This window comes from Lycium barbarum, chromosome 2, assembly GCF_019175385.1.
Source record: "Lycium barbarum isolate Lr01 chromosome 2, ASM1917538v2, whole genome shotgun sequence".
Taxonomy (NCBI): Eukaryota; Viridiplantae; Streptophyta; class Magnoliopsida; order Solanales; family Solanaceae; genus Lycium; species Lycium barbarum.
The window spans coordinates 17,767,385-17,789,984 of record NC_083338.1 but is presented as its reverse complement, the minus strand read 5'-3'; the positions used below and the strand labels follow the sequence as shown (position 1 = coordinate 17,789,984).

Sequence of the window (22,600 nt, the reverse complement as noted above, 5' to 3'; positions counted from 1 at the left end):
TGCCTAAGTACTTTTACTTTGCTTGAGAAAGAAAGTGAAAGTTAAGAAAATAGTTAGATAGCAAGGATCTGGGTCATTAAATCCATCTAATAACTTGAGCTAGAGATAAAATAGTTAACTTGAGGTTGAATTGATTATGTTTAACATCACACTTTAAGGCTTGAGAAAACATAGAGTGAAATTCATTGATTTGGTTGAGAGACTTTCAATGAGATTTTAGAAATCATTATCTATTAACATAAACCCGCTCATAGTTGTAAAATTATAAAATACATTGGATCATTACTTGAGAATAATTTCTCTTGTTTTCCTTTGCTTGTGAGGCCATTGATCATTTTACTTGCTTTCTAGGTTAGTTTTGTCTTTGTTAGATTTTAAATAAAAAATCCAAATATTGAAAAAGTGTTTGGCTTAGCTTAGTTGGTGATAATTCCTTACTTGTTTAAATCGCCTTTATATTGTTCCTTGTGGATTCGACCCCGACTCATAGCTGGGTAAATTATATTGCGACGACTGTGTACACTTTCTCTTTGAGAAGTGGATTTGGACGTTATCAAATTTGTAGACGGTTTCATTGAGCACTTCATGCCAATCGATGTCAGAAAAGCAAAGGCTACTGAGTTTGAGAATCTAAGGCAGAATGACATGACTGTTCAGGACTATTATCTCAAGTTCGTGTCATTGTCCACTTAGAAAAAAATTTAAGGGGTCCTGCCACCCAATTTTTCCTAATAAGTTATGCGCTTTGTTTATTATTTCTTAAGAAGTGTACAAAGGCCATAGTTAACAAATAAAGTGAAAGGAGGGGGTAGTATGGAATACTATTTTCTTCTCTATTCCTCTGTTCTATTTCTGATTATATCCTTTGTAATTAACTTCATTTAAGCAGAGCTTGGATATGTCACCAACTTCAATTTTGTTGTGGAAATTAAGGGAAGGTAGAGGAGATCTAAAACAAATAAGCGAAGAAGGAAAATGTTGGCGAGAATTTTGGATTTTGAAAGGTGAAGACGAAATTAAGAGAGATAGTAAGATAACAAAGTAACCAGGGTTAAGACCAAACAGATCTGGGTCATTACAATTTTAATGAGACAGGTGTCAAGAATCTAAGTAGCCACGGGACGAAAATGAAGAGAAAGTAACCGGAGAAGAGCCAACTCCCAAATATAAGATTTTGATCAATGGTCGTTTGGTAGTGTGTATAAGAAAAGTACTGAATAGAAAATATAAATGCAGGGATAGTTATGCTGGCATTATGTTTATCGACTGTCTGATTTGTAAGATAGTAAGATACCAAATTAATCAATAAGGAGAATATTATACATAGAAATAATGCATCATTACAGATATTATGCTAGCAGTATCACTAGCATTATTCAGGTAGTGCTATAATAGATAGCACTAATAACATGACAATGTATTACTATAATATTACATATTCAAATACTACAATACTTTGAGCAATAAGTTAACATATCATAATATACTCGTTAATCATCACATAAGGACGATGTTTCAAATACGGTTGAGGAGCTTCAAATGTGTGATGAGCTAGTCAGCCTTTGTTCTCAATTTAGCAGCCTCTTTGATGAGCATGAATGAATCAACAAAATCATCGCCTAGCTGGTTCAGATCTGGAATTATTCCTTCATCAGCGGCTATAGCAAATGTCAACTTCTTGGCATAGCTACACACATGAACCATTATCCCCTACAATATGCATTTAGCGAATTTGGCATAATTAGTAGTTTACTTTTTTTTTTTCTTAAAGTTTAACAGTAATTAGAAGATTCATATAACTGATCTAAACATGTCTATAATTGAAAGATAGTTGTTTGATTGATGGAAGAAACGTACAGTGGGATAGCCAGAGCATGTTGGGGCAACGAATACCAATGGATGGCCTGCGCAAGAAATTTCTTCAAGTGGACCTACTACGTTTGACATGGCTAGTGTTGTTTGGAAAGGAACTCTTTGAGCAAGTTTTGCAGCCCCCTAGGTGCCACACCAAGCAAAACAAACTGCGTTTAGATTCCAACGACAATTAAAAAGAAAGGGACAAAATCAATTATCTGAACCTTTCTTGATAATTCTAAGGTGTAAAGAGCAGAATTTGAGTACCTTAAAGCCAAAGAACTTGAGAAAAAGCTTTGAAACATAAAAAGTGCATAGAGACCCAAGGGAATGCTTCTTTCGATCCATTGATGTCTTAGATTTGTGAACATAATCCAGAGGATTAGAGAATTGGGCTATAGTTAAGGGAAATATGACAAAGCCAATGCAATTTCCTTGTATCACTTTGACATTCTTCTCAATTGTTTCAGCTAATGTCTGCATCCATATGATCATGTAAATTTTATTGATTAGGCACATATAATCTAATATTTTTAAATAGAAATAACACAATTCTACGTCAATTTTTAAGCTATTATTTCCAAGTGAACCATGTAAAGAATATTGGAATATTTTCATTTTTATATATAAAGAAATACTTACTTTGACCCCTAAAGCTGGTCTTAGATTCACTATGACATTGGCTCTGCATCTCATTCCTTCTGGCGAAAACTTCCTCTTGCCTTCAGCTTCTTATTAAGAAGAAACCAATTATAGCAAGCTTGATTAGCATGGTGGAAAGCATTTTAACCCCCTCCCCCTTCCAAAACAAACCCCGTCCAAATTGGTTATATCTTGATTATATTTCATCCTTAATTTCTTGATATGAGTATATATATCACACAAAAAAAAAAAAAAAAAAATCTTTACGCTGTCACGAGCAACCAGAAATTAAATTCACTTTCAATTTGAATTCCTTAACCAATAATGGAGCAAAAGTAACGGCATGACTCTCAACTACCATAATTTATTGCTCTTGAGAGAAGATTCATTTTTCTATTCTGTTTATTTACTTATTTTCTCGGTTAATGCTTATCGTGTCTTTTATAAAATGCTATATATTTTGTTGGGTGATCTCTCGAAAATCCTTGTAAATTTGTTACAAGTATATATACAGTAGCTGATTGAGAAGATTAACTTACCATATCTTCGATGGATATAACGAGACATAGCTGCTTGTGTTATCCCCAGTACAACGTCATTAACCGTCTAAATTTACAAGAAAGGAAGGAAAAACAAAAAGAAGCAAACATGAGCTTAGGTCAGAGACAAATTAAGAGTTCAAAACCGTGAAAAGATTATATTGTTTGGCCAAATTTCTGAAAAGTCAAAAGTGTTTTTTTTTGTCAAACGAACTATAAATATGACGGCCAACCTTGGATATATAAGGTTTATATATATGCTTACAGTGTCTGTCACATTCTTTATAAATTTAATGTCGTCCAAGCTAATCGTCCGATAGGTATATTTCTGACGAGTGGACCACTTATATCCTCTTTTAGTTGTGAAAGGTGATTGAGAGTCCTTCAAGAAGAGTGCAATCGCTATAAACAGAAAAACATCAATAACTGTATTGAACCAAAATTTTATGAGCAACCAAAACTTTATGAGGTACTGCCACATCAGTGACCAAATTGTTTTTCTGTTATTGCTTAGTGATAAATTCGATTTATCCTTAGAAGAAGAAAAAACTGGGAGTGTGGGCAGAGAAGTAGGATCCGAAATTGTCCGAAAACAAGAGAGTAAGAGGGACATGAGGGCAGTTCCATCCCCAATAGAATGATGAATACGGAAAATAGATGTTGCCTCAGCATGAGAGGTTTTCACGTTAAGGACGTGAAAATCCCATAGGGGTTTCGACATGTCAACATTTGTTGTGCTTAGGCTTGATATGTACTCTTCGACCAATTTGTCGGTATCCATATTATCACGGGCGATCTGGGGCACTATGATATGATCATCTATGTTTACTGTTGTGGGAACCCATCTCATTTTTCCGCTGCCATTAATTTCATCCATAACCTGTTGACGTTTCAACACAAATTCTTGAGTAGAAACATTAAAGTAAACCTTGTGAACTTTAATTATCTGTTGTGAAAGATTATGATAAATATATTAGGAGTAATAGTTTCTTTGCTAGCTTACCTGCAAACTGGAAAAGCGTGGGTGTTTAAGCATCGTGCGTTGTAGTTCAGCTTTCATAGAGTCAACCTCGATTGGTACTTTCCAACCCATAATGGCTAAGACGTAAACATTGTAGTCAGGCTCATGAAACATTTGAGAAGTTGGACTCAGTAACATTGCTTCTTCTTCTCCATTTTTATTTAAATTCTTTGATATTAGGATAGGTTTCAGAATCATTTTTTTTCCACCACGCTCCATATCCAAGCTAGACCCAATATTTAGAAGTGATGATATCTGATTAACCCAACTACTAGGCGAATATTGCTGATTAGAAGGCTCCAATGCTATTATTTATAGAAGAAGTTAGTAAGATTTATTTGATGCACATTAGTAAGATTTATTTGATGCACATTGAGATAGATTCTTTTTTTTCTTTGAGTAGACAGATTTAAAACGTGAAAGGGAGCTCTCATTCACAACTGTCTTGATAATCTAGTTTCGGAGAAGTTATATGGTTAGAAACACCTGCTCTTAATTATTAGAATTGAGTTATTACCAAATTAGGCTCTATCTATATATAGGGGCGGCTTGCATCAGTGGCCCAAAGCCAAAATTGAATGGAGGCCTTAAACTTTTTTAAAAAATCATTTTTTGTGAAGTCTATTCTTCCAACTCTTCGAAATGCTAAGTTGTTAGTAACTTTTTTATAATCGTTTGATTTTAATAATTCTTTTTCAATAGATAATGTAACCACTCCATTTGATCTTCTTGAGACATAGTACTCCCCATATGTGTCAAGCTTCTTCTAATAATTCCTTCTTTTTTTATAAAAAAAGGTTTACTTTTGTACTTAATAATTTTTCTTTTTTAAGAAAACCTATAACCTATTATTGCTAATAGAAATGAGGCCCCTCAAATTTGGGGGTCAACACCCGCCTTTTTTTAAGACCTTTAGAGCCGGACCAGACTATATGCTCGAGTCCGGAGCCAAAATGGCATATTTTTACAGCAATTAGACCAAAATAGGCTGTTTTTTTTTTTTTATACCCAAATGGGTATTTCGTTGATCATTCAACGAAATACCCCAGTTACTGTTCATAGCAGCAACTCTTTTTTTTTTTTTTTTTTGCTATTTCGTGGATTGTTCCACGAAATAGCTTTTTTTTAATTTTTTTTTTTGCATTTCGTGGAACAATCCACGAAATAGCTTTTTTTTTTTTTTTTTTTTTTTTTTTTGCTATTTCGTGGATTGTTCCACGAAATAGCTTTTTTTTTTAATTTTTTTTTTTTTTTAATTTCGTGAAAAAAATGATTTTTTTTTTACATATCATGACACAATCCACGAAATAGATGTTTTTTTATTTTATTTCGTGAATAAAAAAAGAAATAGGAAATTATAATTTTTTTTTGTTTTTGCATTTCGTGTATTAAAAAATGAAATAGGATAAATTTTTTTCTAATTTCGTTCGTATAAAAAGGAAATTGGAAAAAAAATAAAAAATAAAATAAAATATATATATATATATTATTTCGTGTATTAATGAAGGAAATTGATTTATTTTTTTATTTTTTTTGCATTTCGTAATCTAATGAACGAAATAGGTTTTTTTTTTTTTTGTATTTAGTGAATAAAAAAACGAAATAGGAAATTATATACATATATATATATATATATATATTGCATTTCGTGTATTAAAAAACGAAATAGGAAAATAATTTTATTTTCATTTCGTTTATATAAAAATGAAATAGGAATATATATATATATATATATATTTCATTCATGTACCAATGAAATATTTCGTGGATTGTTCCACGAAATGCAAAATAAAAAATAAAAAAAAAACATATTTTGTGGATTGTTCCACGAAATGCAAAAAAAAAAAAAAACAGTTTTATTTATATTAACGAAACTGTTTTATTTTTTAATTTAAAACTGTTTTTTTTTATTTTTTATTTTGCATTTCGTGGAACAATCCACGAAATATAAAAAAAAACAGTTTTTTTTATATATTTTTGAAATTGATCTTATATATATATATATATTCCAAATTGATTAAAAGCCATTTTTTAATTTTTTTAAAATATATTTTTCAAAAAACTTAGTGTTTAACTGTAAGGTTATTTTAGTCAACTTTATATATCGAGAAAATTAGTCAGCTTTATTTTCAAAAATTGAAACCGTAGAAGTGAAATTGACATTCACAGATACATTATCCCTGGATTTTTACGTTGAAATCTATTGCGTATCATCATCTTATAAGTAAATAAAACTGAAAATTTCATGCCAATTTGGGGAAAAATTGAAATTGAATGTGATAAAAGGCGTTTTTTTTTTAAATCGGCTCGGCCAAACTGCCTTGCGGCTGTTTGCGTGCATAGATCTCGGAAAAATACCCAAAATCAAAAAAACAATCGCGTAAATCGGACGTCCGAGCGCAAAGTTATGACCATCTAAAGTTTGACGACTTTACAACTAGTTTTTCTCCCTATATTTTTTAGAATTATATTTATATTTAAAATAAAGTTATGTCTTGACTTTACAACTATTTTTTTTTTCGTTTATTAAAAAACGAAATAAGTTTTTTTTTTATTTCGTGAATATATAAATGTTTTTATAAATGAAACACAAAAATATATATATATTCATCCTATTTCATTGGTACATGAATGAAATATATATATATATATATATATATATATATATATATTCCTATTTTTTATTTTCCTATTTCGTTTTTTAATACACGAAATGCAAAATATATATATATATATATGTATATAATTTCCTATTTCATTTTTTTATTCACTAAATACAAAAAAAATAAAAACCTATTTCGTTCATTAGATTACGAAATGCAAAAAAAATAAAAAAACAAATCAATTTCCTTCATTAATACACGAAATAATATATATATATATATATATATATATATATATATATATATATATATATATATATATATTTTCCAATTTCCTTTTTATACGAACGAAATTAGAAAAAAAATTATCCTATTTTGTTTTTTAATACACGAAATGCAAAAACAAAAAAAAAATATAATTTCCTATTTCTTTTTTTATTCACGAAATAAAATAAAAAAACATCTATTTCGTGGATTGTGTCATGATATGTAAAAAAAAAATCATTTTTTTCACGAAATTAAAAAAAAAAGAAAAAAAAAGAAGCTATTTCGTGGATTGTTCCACGAAATGCAAAAAAAAAATTAAAAAAAAAGCTATTTCGTGGAACAATCCACGAAATAGCAAAAAAAAAAAAAAAAAAAAAAAAGAGTTGCTGCTATGAACAGTAACTGGGGTATTTCGTTGAATGATCAACGAAATACCCATTTGGGTATAAAAAAAAAAAACAGCCTATTTTGGTCTAATTGCTGTAAAAATATGCCATTTTGGCTCCGGACTCCTATATGCTCTACCCTCTTTTTTTGTGGAAATGAAACTTATAAGTTAGTATGAGTCATAATAGATACAGGGCGTTTGTGGCCCGTTAGTTCATATGAATCGAAATCCAAATATTAATTCTCTGCAAAATCTGTTTTCAAATAGAATCTATATAAGTTGTTTAAGTAAATTTAGTAAGAAAAAAAAGTATTGTTGTGTTGCTTCTAGCACCTTGTGTAGGGGTGTCATGTGAGCGAATTGAGGTGAGTTTGAACATGTCATAATGGGTTGATTCAAAAAATTGACGGGTCATTTACTCGCCCAAAGTTATCTTGGGCTAAGATGAGTTGGATCAACATTAGCTAAATAATAGACCACAACAATACCCAATTTGTACCAAGTTTAATTTCTATGTTCATTTTCTTATAATTTTTTAATTACCACATAAAATTAATAAAATTTTCATTTTCTTTATTACGCTATATATAACATATCAAATAAATATTTCTTTTTAATTTTTTTTTGACACAACTACTCATGCGCCAATTTGAGCCACATATTCAGTTCAATGTGTTAAGTTAATAAATGAACGAATTATTATCTCGCTCATGCTTAAATAGATTGGACGACTTATATTTTTATGGGCTGATAGGAGGCAGGCAAGTCAATCTTGGTGCACTGGTGTGAGGCATAAGAGGTTATTTCCCGAGGTCAGCAAGGAGGGCTGAACGGAGTTGTTAAAAAAAACGAGGGAAACCTTCTATTTTTAAAGAATGAGAAGGTCATTTATACAAGTGAGCTAAAAAACCGTATATATCAACAGTTAATTTTTAGTCAGATCTTAAAAAAGATAAGAGTTGTTGTTTTGAAAACATACATCACGGTCATGTAAAAAAAAGGACTAATGAATGTAGTGATAATATACACGTTTAAATGCTCAGACACACATAAAATCAAGGCGGCTCAAGCACAGTGGCTTAACGGTGTGTTTGGTATGGAGGATTTCAAATTTTCTCATATTTGGTTGGTCAAAATGTTTTGAAAATCATTTTCTTTAGAAAAAAAAGTTGCCTAAAAATGAGGAAAATGACTTCTGAAGTAGAGAAAACAAGTTCTACAAGTGATATTCCAAGTTCATTGTCTCTTTTCCACCCAGCCAATGCCCCTACCCCTTGACCATCCCTGCACCCCCAACTCCCCACGCCCCACCGCATCCCACCCCCGTCATGTTTTGCTAGATTATATATAAATGTTCTTGGAATATTTTTTCTTATTTACTTACCGAACACTACAAAATAAATAAGAAACATAACCCACTTGTTTTGGAAGAACATTTTCTAGGAAATTATTTTTCATGGAAATCATTTTTCTTCATACCAAACACATCCTACTGTTGCTTAAAAGTAGGGCCTCTCAAATTTGGGGCCTAAGGTGCCTGCCTTGTTTTCTACCCTTTAGAATCGGCCCCGCATAAAATAGATCTTTTAGAATCGGCCCCGCATAAAATAGAAGACAAAATATCTAAGGATCTTTTAATTAGTGTGTTTTATTCAAATTTATCTCAAATTATATCTGGTCCTAATTACCCCTCATGTTTGGTTTTAATTTTTTCATAATTGTTACCCCCTCAAACAATAATTGGTCCTAATTGCCCCTTGTACGTAGCTTTTCTACAATTCAAGTGATTTCAAATGAAATTTGGCCCGTGAGACTGCCATATCATATTATTTTGGTGTGTAAAAAATCTAAAATACCATTTCATTTTATATTTAGACATTTCTACGGCTATTTACTTATCTCCTTAGCTTCCATATATGTAATCTATTCCTGCATTAAAATATAGCTACCAATTTTTCCTTCTCTCTCTTTTTTTTTTTTGAAAGATGCCCTAAAACACCTTTTTTTGCCCCTCCCCAAAGCGCCCCTGAACTGTGATTTTTGGTATAATAATGCACTCTGTTCCCCTTTCGGGCCAAAATGTCCCTGACATCAGTCTTTTGGCCAACTACTTCCCTTATTTTTAACGGCTCAATTCAAAAGTAAAATTAATGAATTCAATGACTAAGTGACAACTTTCTAAAATAAGCCAATATAAAGTTGCCTACGTGGAAACATTCTATGGATTTAAGATAAGCCAATAGAATATTGCCACGTAATAAATGAATTCGTTAATTTTATTTTCCGATTGGGCCTTAAAAATAAGGGTAGTATTGAGCCAAAAGGTTGATGTCGAGGACCGAAAGGTGGACAGAGGGCATTATTACATAGTTTAGGGCATTTTAGTCTTTTCTGCCTTTTTAAGGGGTAACGATTATAGAAAAGCCAAGTATAAAGGATAAGTAGTATCAGTTATTATTTGCGGGAGTAACAATTATCGAAAAGCCAGATACAAGGAGATAATTAAGACCAAATATAGCTTATGGGGAATCTAAATAAACGCACCAAATTTAAGGGGATTTTTAGGTATTCAAAAGTCGGTAGCGGTGCAATCAAAACATTTTAAGTCTAATGGCTATCCTTATGCAACTTGCTCTTTGACTAGAAAGAGAAATACTTGACAGTTGAGTAAATTGCTACTCCTACTTTTACGAGGAGACAGTTTCCAAAAGTGTAGGGAACGAACTTGCGGACTGCTGAATTCATGCGCTAGTAAGTAGCCCAAAATCTTTGCAAACTATGAGTGTGTTTGGTAATGAAAGGAAAATGTTTTTCATGAAAAATATTTTTCAGGAAAATAAATGGGTTACTTATTTTTTTGTGTTCTAAGCAAAATATATTATTCTAAAAGAATTTGTATATAATCTAGATAAATATTATGGAAGGTGGGGGTGGGGGTGGGGGTAAGGTTGTTAAGTGGTTGGGATGAGGTGTACGGGGGAGGGGTGAAGATGGGGTGTGTTGGAGGGTGTGGAGGAAACAATCGATGTGGAATGACCCTAGGAGCGGAGCCAGGTATAGCCAAAAAATTACACTGTTTATACTTGGTTAAAATGATTTATTATGTATATTTAGTAGATGTTGAATCCCCTTTGACATCTTTGTGTGTTCACTTATACATGTTTTGAACCCTCTAGTAAAAATCCTTGCTCTGCCACTGCTGACACTTGTGGAACTTATTTTTGCTACTTCCATTAGAGAAGTCATTTTTCTCATTTAAAAAAAAAAAAAAAACTTATTTTCCTATAAAAAATGAAGTTCTGACCAATCAACCAGGATCCATACGAACACACCCTAAGCAAAGCAATAAGGCCCATTAAATTTAAGACGTCATATCATAGTCTTTGTTTTCCTTTTCTCTTCCAGTTTTACCTTTATATTTATTGCATAATTTCAATGTTAGCTAGGGAGTCGCGATTCAACTAAATAGACTAATAGAGCTCCCCAACTAAACATGTCAAGATTAGCTCCTAAAATTTTGACTGGCTACTTTCGAAAAACATAAAATCAATGCTAAAAGTTACATCAAACGTTTAAATTTTGCAAGTTAGTAAGGAAAGGCATCCAATTGCTTATTTGCTTGTGTGCCAGGTGTTTGATTAATTATAAGGGGAGGGTTGTTATATTCTATGAAACACTTCAAATAGAATTGTATTACTGCTAAAGATAAAATTGAGGAAAATAGAGCGTGAGAGGGAGAGACAGAGACAATTAAAAGTAGAATTATGTAGTGTTACATGAAGCTAGTGTTGCATGATTATACTTTTTTTGACAAAAAAATTCTTCCCTTATGTATATCGTTAGATAGCATGTTCAGCAAGTTTTTGTGAAATTAAGAATGTTTATTTTCTTGATAAAATATTTTGGAGAATTAAAGTATTTAACGAATTTGGTCGGTCCTAAAGAGGAAGGCACTTATGGCCCCCATGTGGCTTACCTTGAACCTAGTTCTTGTGGGAAATGTCATGTAAGTATTATTTACTGATATGGGTTTGACTTCACTCAATTAGTGTTTATTCAAGTAATTATCAATGTAATTTTGGGTGGCTGACACGTGGACTTATAAACATAAAAGGTTGGGATTTCTTTCTAACTTATTTTCTATTTTTGGCTGTATTCTTTATTAATGGTAAAGTTAAAAGATATGTCCCAACTTGTGGTTACTTGTTCTTCTTCTTCTTCTTTTTTTTTTTTTTTGGGTTGGGGGTTTTGGGTGGAGGGGGGAGGGGGGCGGCAGCGCCTTGCAGTTACATCATAATCTATTCACCGGAAAAGAACCCCAAAAATATTTTGTTACTTATCTCTTGCCACAAGCTTCATATTCTTCCGAGAAAGCAGACATAGCAAGTTGTGCCCAATATCATATTTGTTTTCTTATTTTACATTTACTACATGTTTATTAGTAATTATTTATAGAATTAAACTTGGTCAATTTCTTACATGAAGAAAATCATTAATTAATGTTATAAATTGATAAAATAAAAAATTAATGAAGTCTATGCATATGTTGTCTTACTCAAAGTGATATTCTATAGTTGGCGAGAGAATTCACAGTTGATACTAATTTCAGTTAAAGAATTGGCTCCCTATCTTTGAGCATTACCGTTAATAAAGAATACAACATAAAATAAGCTAAAAAATAATTTCAACCTTTCATGCTTATAAGTCCACGTGTCATCTCAAGGTTATTGATAATTACTTGAGCAAAGGTCAATAGATCCAGCTATTTCTACTTTTGTTTAGTGGATACTTCAATTTTTGACACCTGTCTAATTAAAATTCTAATGACCAGATTTGTTTGGTCTAAACCATGGTTAAGTTATTTCTCTTTCATCCTTCCTCCCCATTTCAAGAACCCAGAGTCTCACCCACATGAATAATTTTTTTCTCAGATTCTCCTTAGTACTTGAAAGTTGAAACATTAAGAATTTGACATCTATATAAGAGCTTTTAATTTATGTTGATTTCTCGATTGAATTTTAATGAATTTGAAGTCATCCGACTTATTTCGAAAGGAATTTTTGTTTAATATTTGCTGGGTGAATAAAACAAGTGAACCAATATAATGAAAGCTCCGCCCGCTTTCGATGTTCTACAACCTTAATTTTCTCATAAAATAATGATACTCCATCCGTCTCAAAATATTTATCGTCCTTATTAAAAATACCTATCTCATAATATTTGTTGTTTTATTTAATCAAGACAAAGTTAAGTAACTTTTTCCCATTCTACCCTTGTATTAATTAGCAGTATTTAAGAGGTTCTCATCATTGATGGAATAAATATTTATTAAGGAGAAATTGCATGAAATATGATAAGAGGGTAAAACAGTCAAAATGCTATCCTTATAAATGCTTTCTTAAGGGATGTGTAAATGAAAAATGCGACAAACATTTTGAGACAGAGGAAGTAGAAGAATAGATTAATACTAGAATACGGGAGAAACAAGAATTGGATGCATTTAATGTTGGGAAAAGGGTAAAAAATGACCATCTTCTTTGGGAAAAGGGCTAAAAATATTCTCCATTATAAATTTAGATAAAAAATATTCCTTCCGTCATTAAAGTTTTTAAATATACCCCGATCTTAACGGAAATCTCTAAATCCCCCAAAATAACCCGATTTCATTTTAAACCCGCTCCATTTAAACCCGACCCAACTACATACAAAACCCATATGCTGCCAACTTGTTCTCGAGTCCTACATTTGGAGCCACTACGCACATGAGCGGGTAACACATTAGTTTTTTAATTTAGTATGTGTCATTGTGTCATTCGAGCGCCCTCTAAGTTGACCACCCTACCCACTAATGGACTATAATAAGATACAGGGCTTTGTGGACCGTTAGTTCATGTGAATCGAAATCCAAATATTATTTTTCTACAAAATATTTTCAAATAGGATCCATATAAGTTGTTTAAATAAATTTAGTTAAAAAAAAATTGTTGTGATGCTTCTAGCACATCCTGTAGCAAGGGTGTCATGCGATTTTTTTTTTACTGAGTCGGGGTTGTAGAATTCCAACAGATAAAAAAAAATATTCCTTGCAAAATTTCGCAAGGCAAAGTTTTGCTTAAGGCAAGTTCTGCCTTATAAGACAGAATTTGCCTTAAGACATATTCTGCCTCATAAGACAAATTTTCGCAAAGCCTTGCCTTGCGATTTTTTTTTTTTTTAAATTGAGTGAGGTTCGTACCCAGAATCTCAAGGTATTTTCGGTTACTTTTTTAAGCAAAGGAAAAATATTAAGAACCGGCGCCTTTGAATGACAATACGTGCAAAAAAAAAAAAAAGGGCAATTTGCAGGATTGTCCTTCGTTGGGGGCGGTCTTTAATTTTTGTCAAGGCAGAATTTGCAAAGGCAGAGGCCAAAAATTAAAGACCACCAACTTGAGGGCCAAAACTTAAAACCACCAATTTGAAGGGCAAAATTAAAGACCACCCCAAATAAAGGTAAATTCGCGCAAAAAAATAAAAAATAAAAAAAAATATGCATAATTAGTCCAAATTAGCCAAACTTTTTTATATGGACGGATCAAAATGTGTTAAGTTAATAAATAGACGAATTATTATGGGGAACTTTCATAAATACAAGATATATAGGAGTTAATGATATAATGTACAACTAATTTAGATATTACAAATTGTGCAACTTAAAGCTAAAAACAAGGAGATTATTGCTATAAATGAAAATCTAAAAATAAGGAGATTCCCTATATTAGTGATAACATAATTAAATGCATATATAAACACAATAAATGCTTACCTAAAAAAGCTCCAGCACAATCTACTAGCAAGCTAATTCATGAATTTTAACAAAAAAAAAAAATAAAGTTAATTCATGAACAAGTATATTATTGTAGTATCCGTTATATATATTATTCTATCTATATATCGTATATTGTTACCATATATGTTATTATAAAGTACAATTGGTTGGCACGTAGAGTAATATATTCATATATTAGGTATATAATATACATACATAGACATACTAATTTCTACTATTATATCCACAAATATTTTATTATCATATTTTCAGTTAAGTTTGTCAATTTGAATATACCATATACTTTTAGGTATATTTTCATGTACCTTTGTTATACAATATACCATATATTTTCGTGTAGCTTTCTTAGTATTAATATTAATATTAATATATTCAAATAATTTCTTTTAGTGACAAAAAAATAATTGCATCAGTCATCTAGTGAAAATAAAAAAATCAAAAAGAATAAAGAGGAGAAAACGAAAGTTTTTTTTTTTTTTTTTTTTTTTTTAAAACGGTAGATATATGGAAAATTACATTATCTCTCATGCTCTTTTCATAGATTTTTTTTTCGGGGTGGGGGGTTTTGGGGGGGGGGGGGAGAGTGTGTGGTTTGAAAGAAAGAAAAAGTAAAAAGTGAATATGCATTAATGATAGTAACTCCTAAAATTAAGTATTATTGATATATTAGGAATATAAGAAGTTGTATTTTCGTAATTAAGAAGTTCAAATTTTGAATAAGTTGTATTCATATAATTTTTTTAAAATAGTTGTAATATTTTTAATTAGCATTTGAAAAAGTTGTATTTATGTAACTTTTCCAATTATATCCCATTCATATTTAATTGGATTGGACTACTTATATTTTCATGGGCTGATAGGAGGCAAGTCAATGTCGGTGCACTGGTGTGAGGCATAAGAGGTTATTTCCCGTGGTCAGCTAGAAGGGCTGAACTAATTAAGTAGTTAAAAACTGAAGCAATAAAATCTTTTATTTTTAAAGAATGAGAAAATCATATACACAAATGAGCTAAGAAGATGTATCTATCAACAGTTAATGCATATGCACTAGTTATTTTTTATCTCAGATCTTAAATATAGAGTAGTTGAGAAGAGACATTACGTGTCATGTGAACAAAGGAATAATGAATGCAGTGATAATATATACGTTTAAATCCCCAAACATAAATAAAATGGAATAAGAACCTTAAATCCCCACCATCACAAGGCAGCTTTTGAAAAAAGAAAAAGAAAAACGTAAATTAATAAGTGAATCGAAATCTTTACAAATATAGTGAAACAACAATGGGCATTAAATTTAAGACGTTATGTGTCATGTGAACAAAGGAATAATGAATGCAGTGATAATATATACGTTTAAATCCTCAAACATAAATAAAATGGAATAAGAACCTTAAATCCCCACCATCTCAAGGCGGCTTTTGAAAAAAGAAAAAGAAAAACGTGAATTAATAAGTGAATCGAAATCTTTGCAAATTCAGTGAAACAACAATGAGCATTAAATTTAAGACGTGAGATCATAGTCTTTGTGAGCTTAGCTTTATATTGCATAATTCGGAAGGTAAGCTAGAGAACCACAATTGAATTGAATAGACTTCCAACTAAAAGTTACGTCTGAAAAGTTGATTAGCTCCTAAATTTTGAATGGTCACTTTCGAACTACTTTAATGCGATGCTAAAAATTACAAACACGCGTTTAATTTGTGCTAGTTATGAGAGACTTCCAATTTTCTTATTTGCTTGTGTGCTAGACGTTTGATTAATTATAAGGAGGAGGGTCTTTACATCCTCTAACAGGCTCTTATGTTTGGACTTGAATAAAAATCGTCCCTGTTCTTTAACCCAGAGCACTAATAGTAGTCATTTAACTATGCAAAAGTAGTTAGGGCTGGGCATAAATACCGAAAATTAAAAAATCGGACCGAACTGAATCGAACTTCAAAAAATCGAAACTGAAAGAACCGAACTGAACTAGTTGGGTTCGGTGTTCGGTGTCCACCTTCAAACAATCAAAACCGAAATAGCCGAACCGAAGTTTGATAAAATCGAACCGAAGAACCGAACGCCCACCGTAGTTTATTCTCTTCTTGACAAGTATATTCTCTCACATTTGGTGAGAGCTTGGAGAAATTAGGAGCTATATTGATGTAAAGGCTACTCAAACCAATTTTTTCTTAGTAGTTTTAATTATTTTGCTATTACTTGGTAGGACCATATTATGTGAAATCAACTTAGAGTTGAGATACTCTTAGGTTGATTATAGTTTTTTACTCTTGTAAAGCGTAGTTATTCATTTTTTAACTGATTTCGTTATTTTCATTATTAATAAAAAATTTCGCTAAGCTCGCTGCTCAGTGGTATAATATTAGTTAATATTTTTTTTTTGAGTGGTGGTCTATTGGAATATTTCAACAAACTCAAACACTTTATGGTTTACGTTTTCAGAAACTTCAGTGTTCGATTTTTAGAGTTCGGTTCTTCGGTGTTTCAGTTTAAACTGAAATTTAATACATTACCTAAAAAAATTAAAATAGTCTAGGTCTATTTAGTTTAAGCCCAAAAAAACCCAACTGTAACAAGACCTCTTTTGCTTTTGTGTCCCTAATTTTCCACTTCAGTTGAGAAAATCAAATATCCTTAACAAAGGAAGGTGACTAGGATGTGTCTTTAGGATTAATGTATGCCCTTTATGTGTTTTCTTAGTTATTCTTACTGTATGTATATAACACCTAGTAACCCTATATCATGGTTATGGTTTTCTATTCTTGTGTATCCTGTTTATTTGATTTTGATTTCAGTTTATCAGTTTTATGTTTTATTGCTTTTGAGAATATGAATTAGTGTAAATGGAATCGCTTCTAATTAGGGCTGAGCATAAATACCGAAAACCGAAAATTGGACCTAACCGAACTTCAAAAAATCGAAACCGAAAGAACCGAACCGAAGAACCGAACGCCCACCTCTACTTCTAATATCATATAAAAAAATAAAAACCGAACCAAATCGAACTTCAAAAAACAGAAATCAAAAGAACCAAACCAAACTAGTTTGGTTCGGTGTTTGGTGTCCACCTTCAAAAAACCGAAACCAATATAGCCGAACTGAAGTTTGATAAAACCGAACCGAAGAACTTAACGCCCACCCCTACTTATAAGGGTAAAAAAATCTTTTAATATTTGAAGGATATTTTGGCCAACCAACATTTGTATTCATGCTTTTAAAACAATATAGATAGATTATGCAATATCTATGCACTTATATATAATGTATATCTACCTTATATAATGTATAAAAAAAGCGTATAATATGTCGTTAGCTATAGAGACGAACCTCTCCTCTAGTTTTTAGTTGTAATTCTCGTTCAAAATTAGTCAAATCTTCACCAAATGACTTCAAATTTTATAAAAGACCGTATTATTAAAACTAGTTCCAACAAGTCTAAACAACACCTGATCCAAACTTTTCACAAAAGTAAGATTTGAAATTCAAACTCATTGTGGGTTACCTTTCTAGTTTGATATTCCACCACACAAATCTTACAAATTCAGTACTGTAACCCCAATTTGAGCTTCAAACACAACAACAAATTGAGTTTTGCCAACTAACAATCAAGAGACGGCTGGGTTGAAGAAGAGAAATAGGAAGAATAATTTCAGAGGTCTCCCTTCAGGTTTGACCACGAACTTCCCTATTGGTTTGAGATATTCCATTCACCTTCTTTATTTTCATATATGCAATGAAACTAAATTAAATGATAAAATGTCTATAATATCCCAAAACTACCCTTATCTGTCACCTTTTATTAAAGTTTAAGTTTTTAAAAGCTATTCTCTCGTAGGGGACGACCAAGGGCCAAACTAACATTTAGCTCAGTTGGTGCAGGGGTAAAATGAGAACTTAATTACCGATATCGTTAAAAGTCCCGACGTAATACGAGAAGCATCCAGTTGCTTGCTCTCTCTATCCCAGAGTATCTTCTCAGAACTAGGGGGTGGATGGCCCATCCAACATGAAGGCTGAGTGTTATAAAAGTAAATAAAATGTTCAAAACTTGATTCCAAATTGGAAAGTGAACAATTCAGGTATGTGTTAGTGAACAATTTAAATTTAGGCATATCCACGAGCAGCGCCTTCAGCATCATAGGCAGGTAACAGAGCCACCGAGGGAATCGAGTGAATGACCTTAACGATCATTTTAAAAGTAGCACTCCGTACTTTATGATACTTCATAGCTTCATAGTTACAAATCATTTTCTCATTACTTTGGGGCTGGATAGAAGGATAGTCTCTTGCTTGAGAGGGTAAGAAGGTTAGGCCACCAACGTTTGCTTCGCTGGGGAAGAGGTGTGGACAAGTGGGCGTCTTCACAGGGACATTGAAAATGCAGAATTAGACACTTCACTTTTGAATTTGTGAATATATACCATAGGGTGAAATGCACATATCAAAATTGAAAAGACAATTATGCATCATCAGGCAAAAAACTCCATTTCCTTAAGGAGCTCAAAATCTTTCAAACCAAACAGACGTGGAGGATTTTGCATCATCAGTTTTTTTTTGGCTGAAGAATGGTGAAGGTGCAATAGATAATGACTGCTTAGTTCTGTAATAGCTCCAAATTTAGTTCTGGATTCAATTACGAATTATTAAGCAAATAGGAAAAGAAGATGAAAAGAAACTAGAGGAGCATAAAGTTAAATCATTTGCCATGGTCCCTCAAAACTTATATATCAGAAAGAATATCGTGAGTACACAACAATAGCTAAGTACTCAACTCCGGGTTGCTTTAATAATACGGAAGACATATAGCAGTTACAGCAACTTAAATTTCTTCCCCGAAAGACCATGTAAACTTGGATGGAAGATGGAAAAACGAAAACAAGAAGAAAAAAAGTATCATAACATATGAAAACTACCAAAATTGATGCCAGACATGGCTCTTAAATTTTGTAGAACGCGACAATGTCACAGCTCTGCACGTATTCGTTGCAAGGCTCGACAGGTAGACGTTCCTCAATGAGATCATCGACTGAAATAAGGTCATCCACAATGGTAAGCCTGATTTGCAGTTTCTTAATCCCATAGCCAAACAGGAACCAATTTGGCTGAAGCAGAAAGAAAAAGGAGAAGTTGTCAGCAAACAGGTGGGAAACATATAGTGTAGCTATATTTTTCATCATAAGAGGGATACAGATTACAAATAAGAACTCATACATGCTTCCCAGAAAAGCCCTTCAATCTGAACACTGCAAACAACCTCTTCAAGCTTCTTCATGTCAGTTTCATCATCCCAAGGTTTAACATCCAAAAGAATAGATGATTTTCCACCTGGAAAGGTCACAAGAACTAAGAACGTAGCAAAACAAAAGACCCTCATTTTTTGTGTGTAGGTGGTTTTTCCTTTTTTGACTGAATATATATTCATTGAGAATTTTATTTTATTAACGGAGGAGGGAAGGGGTCGGGGGATATCATAAGAAGGGCACATTTTCCATCCAAATAAAGATTTGTTCACTTTGTTTCAATCTTTTCCTGGACAATCATTTTGCACATATATATGCTGCTATTTCCATCTCATTAAGAAATTGTCGAAAAGAAAGGTTCAGCATCCAACTTAATAAAAGCATTAATGATCGAAAAACAAAACTCACTCTCTTTCTTCTTGGCAGATGCCTTAGCAGTAGCAGCCCTTTGTTCTGCTGCCTGCTATTCCTCCTCAGTCTTGTCGCCAAAGAGATCAATATCAACATCGTCATCATCATCAGGCTACAAAACGTTTAATATGTCAAACTTTCTTGTTTATAGGTATGATGTCAATCAATCTTTACCAAACAAGAAAGCAACTATCAACAATTACTCCTAGCAAATTGAGTTATCAATCGATTACTGACAGATATTGATCCATTGCTAAAACACTCGTTGATAAACTTCACCAAGAAATTTGAATTCGTTGGTCACATTACCAACTACAAATAAGTTGGTAAACAACAAAAATATTCGTAACTTTTGAAACTTGGCTTTAAGACTTCTATTGGTAAATTTACAATCAAAATTCGGTTGGTATACCTTTAGTACCTCTACTGATAGATAGAAGCCGCGTTACTAAATTTGGATCTTCATATTTCAAATATAGCTAGTAACCAGATAGGTAAACGTAGTACTGAAAAAAATGTGTTTAGTAATTTTAGTTACAAAGAATTTCTATGGGTAATTCGTTTCTGACTTGCCAATGAATTTCAAATTCGTTAGGAAATATGGTTACTTATTTTTTCAAACTACATTAGCGGTTACTTTTTTTTTCTTCAAATTGCACTAGTAATTTCAGTAACAAAAAGACTTTTGTTAGCAATAGATTGTCAATGCATTAGCAATATCACTAATGGAATGGTAATTCTATAGTAAAAATTATTTTAAATTATAGCTTTGGAAAATCTAAAAGCACACTTATATAAATTCAAAGTGTTTGTTATTTATAAATCATTATCATAAAGGTGAGAAAAACAATGCAAAATATGTCTTTTAATATAAAATACATCTTAGTATGACTCGTATCGGATGACAAGTAATAGCTGAATTGTTATGATGTACAAGTAGGCGGTGTAGGTAACCAGCTATGCATACCGACAGATAGGCTTGGAGCATCAGTTCATCTTGCACCTCTTACTGCTTTGTGTCTCTTTTTTTTTCCCACACAATTCTTGTCTTATTTCCTATCTCATTTCATGGTTATGTCTTCCTCATTTCTTGCAAACGGTGTCCAACACCTCCCCCCCCACCCATCAAAGTCAAGATCTTGAAGTTGAGATGTTGGAGTGGAGGAAGCACCAACGTGCCCCTGTAAAGTGCCTAAGAACCATGACCATGATATATTCTGAACCCCACCTGCTTTATCCAAATAAATTTGTGGAAGATCAACCATGGGAAAAAATGAAAAAAGAACTACTGTGATGAGTACAATTGATTTCAAGCGATCACCACACGGCCTTGTCCTTCTTCAAAGCCTCTCAACAATCTTAAACTATTCAAATACGTAATCCACGTAAGTATACAAGTCCGTAGATATCCATATTGCTATAATAATGATTCGGGTCAAAAGAGTTACCCAAAAAGCCAATCCCGAGCCCCGAAGGTCAAAAATGTAATTTTGTTGTAAAATTGGATCCAATATAGACAAAATAGTACTCTACAAGTTTAAACGAGTCCGATACAAGTTTAAAACGAGTCCGATGATACCCATATTGTTATACTTTAATTCGGAACCCAAAAAGGTAACTCTGAGCCCCCAAGTGCAAAACTAGAATTTTGTTTCAAAATAAGTTTACCCATAGCTTAGTTAGTCTAAACCCAGAAAATCCATTCAAAAAGCCATCATCTTGATCCTTAAATCCATGATTTACCATTTTTCAACTTTTGGGTTTCAAACTCCAATTTTCCCCAACCAAACACGGATAAAATCGATAACCAACGGAATAATCTTGAGGAAACATCAAAGTAAAGTTTAGATACTTACCCGCCATGTTGAGACGAGAACAACACAAAAATCACTTTAGACAGAGCCTTTGAGTCATTTATTATTTCTTATTAGTATTGGGTTGTGTCCTGAGTTAAATTATTTTTCTTAGAAACTCTATAGACAAATGTTGTATTGTGGGTAGTAGTATTCAAGTAATTGCTTGGCTTGTGGGCATTTTGTCACGCGTGACGGATATTGCAGATTATTATTATTTATATCATTTGCTTATTCTTACTAAATATTGTCTTAACTTAAGCCTGCATAACTGGATTAATTAAAAAGTATGGGGCATTGGTTGTAGTTATTATCTTTATAAGGTGCTTTCAATGTGATCTTTTGGATGCATGTTGCGCCAGAATCGAGTTAGAAGTGTGACACCCCGTACTCAAATCCTTCACAAAATAATGAAAGAGGAAATCATAGTTCGATGCACTTATGTTAGTGCTACCGGTATGGGTAATTGGGATGGTGTTAACATTTGCTCATTGTTATCTCTTCGGGACTATGGTAGACATGTACTGAACTCTGAGCATCAAAAACAACATGATTTGTCACGCCACTATCAACAATCCAAGGGGCTTGTTGTTGATTAAAGCGACTAGCAAAGATGGCTCAGGTTTGCAAATGGTTGTGCGATTGAGAATGAAAGACTTTGGCTGAGTGATCGGAGGATCACAAAGTTGGCAACAAATGTTGCTATCTGGTTAGACGCCGAACACCACGGTTGATTATTTGCAGCATTGTTTTCTTGACACCTGTTGTTGTTATAAGTGTGTTCCGAGGAGGAGTTGTAGGACTTTTATGTTCTATGACAGCGACGATTGAAGGCGGTTGTGGTTTCTTAGCCTTGTCATGCTTGCCAAAAATCTTATGGTCGAGTAGTTTTTCATATAATGCTTCGTAAGAGATGGTGGAATCTCTTGCACGGATAGAGGCAAAAAGTT

General features: G+C 32.4%; 1 protein-coding gene and 1 pseudogene across 2 annotated transcripts; both read right to left on the bottom strand.

The window, feature by feature from the left end:
• Positions 1 to 1,283: 1,283 nt before the first annotated feature.
• LOC132626276 (wax ester synthase/diacylglycerol acyltransferase 11-like) lies at positions 1,284 to 4,383 on the bottom strand. Of its 2 annotated transcripts, none has more exons than XM_060341087.1 (7): positions 4,039 to 4,383; positions 3,301 to 3,915; positions 3,036 to 3,102; positions 2,497 to 2,582; positions 2,122 to 2,331; positions 1,858 to 1,995; positions 1,284 to 1,710 (listed from the first exon to the last, which is right to left on the bottom strand). In XM_060341087.1, the coding sequence occupies exons 1-7, from the start codon at positions 4,273 to 4,275 to the stop codon at positions 1,552 to 1,554; spliced, it is 1,512 nt and encodes a 503-aa protein (XP_060197070.1). In that variant the 5' UTR covers positions 4,276 to 4,383; the 3' UTR covers positions 1,284 to 1,551. The 2 variants fall into 2 exon arrangements, with proteins under 2 accessions (XP_060197070.1, XP_060197069.1); XM_060341086.1 differs by having other exon boundaries at positions 2,497 to 2,585; positions 4,039 to 4,382.
• Positions 4,384 to 18,855: 14,472 nt separating this feature from the next.
• Positions 18,856 to 21,543, bottom strand: LOC132628420 (elongation factor 1-delta 1-like; annotated as a pseudogene).
• Between the last annotated feature and the right edge of the window lie 1,057 nt (positions 21,544 to 22,600).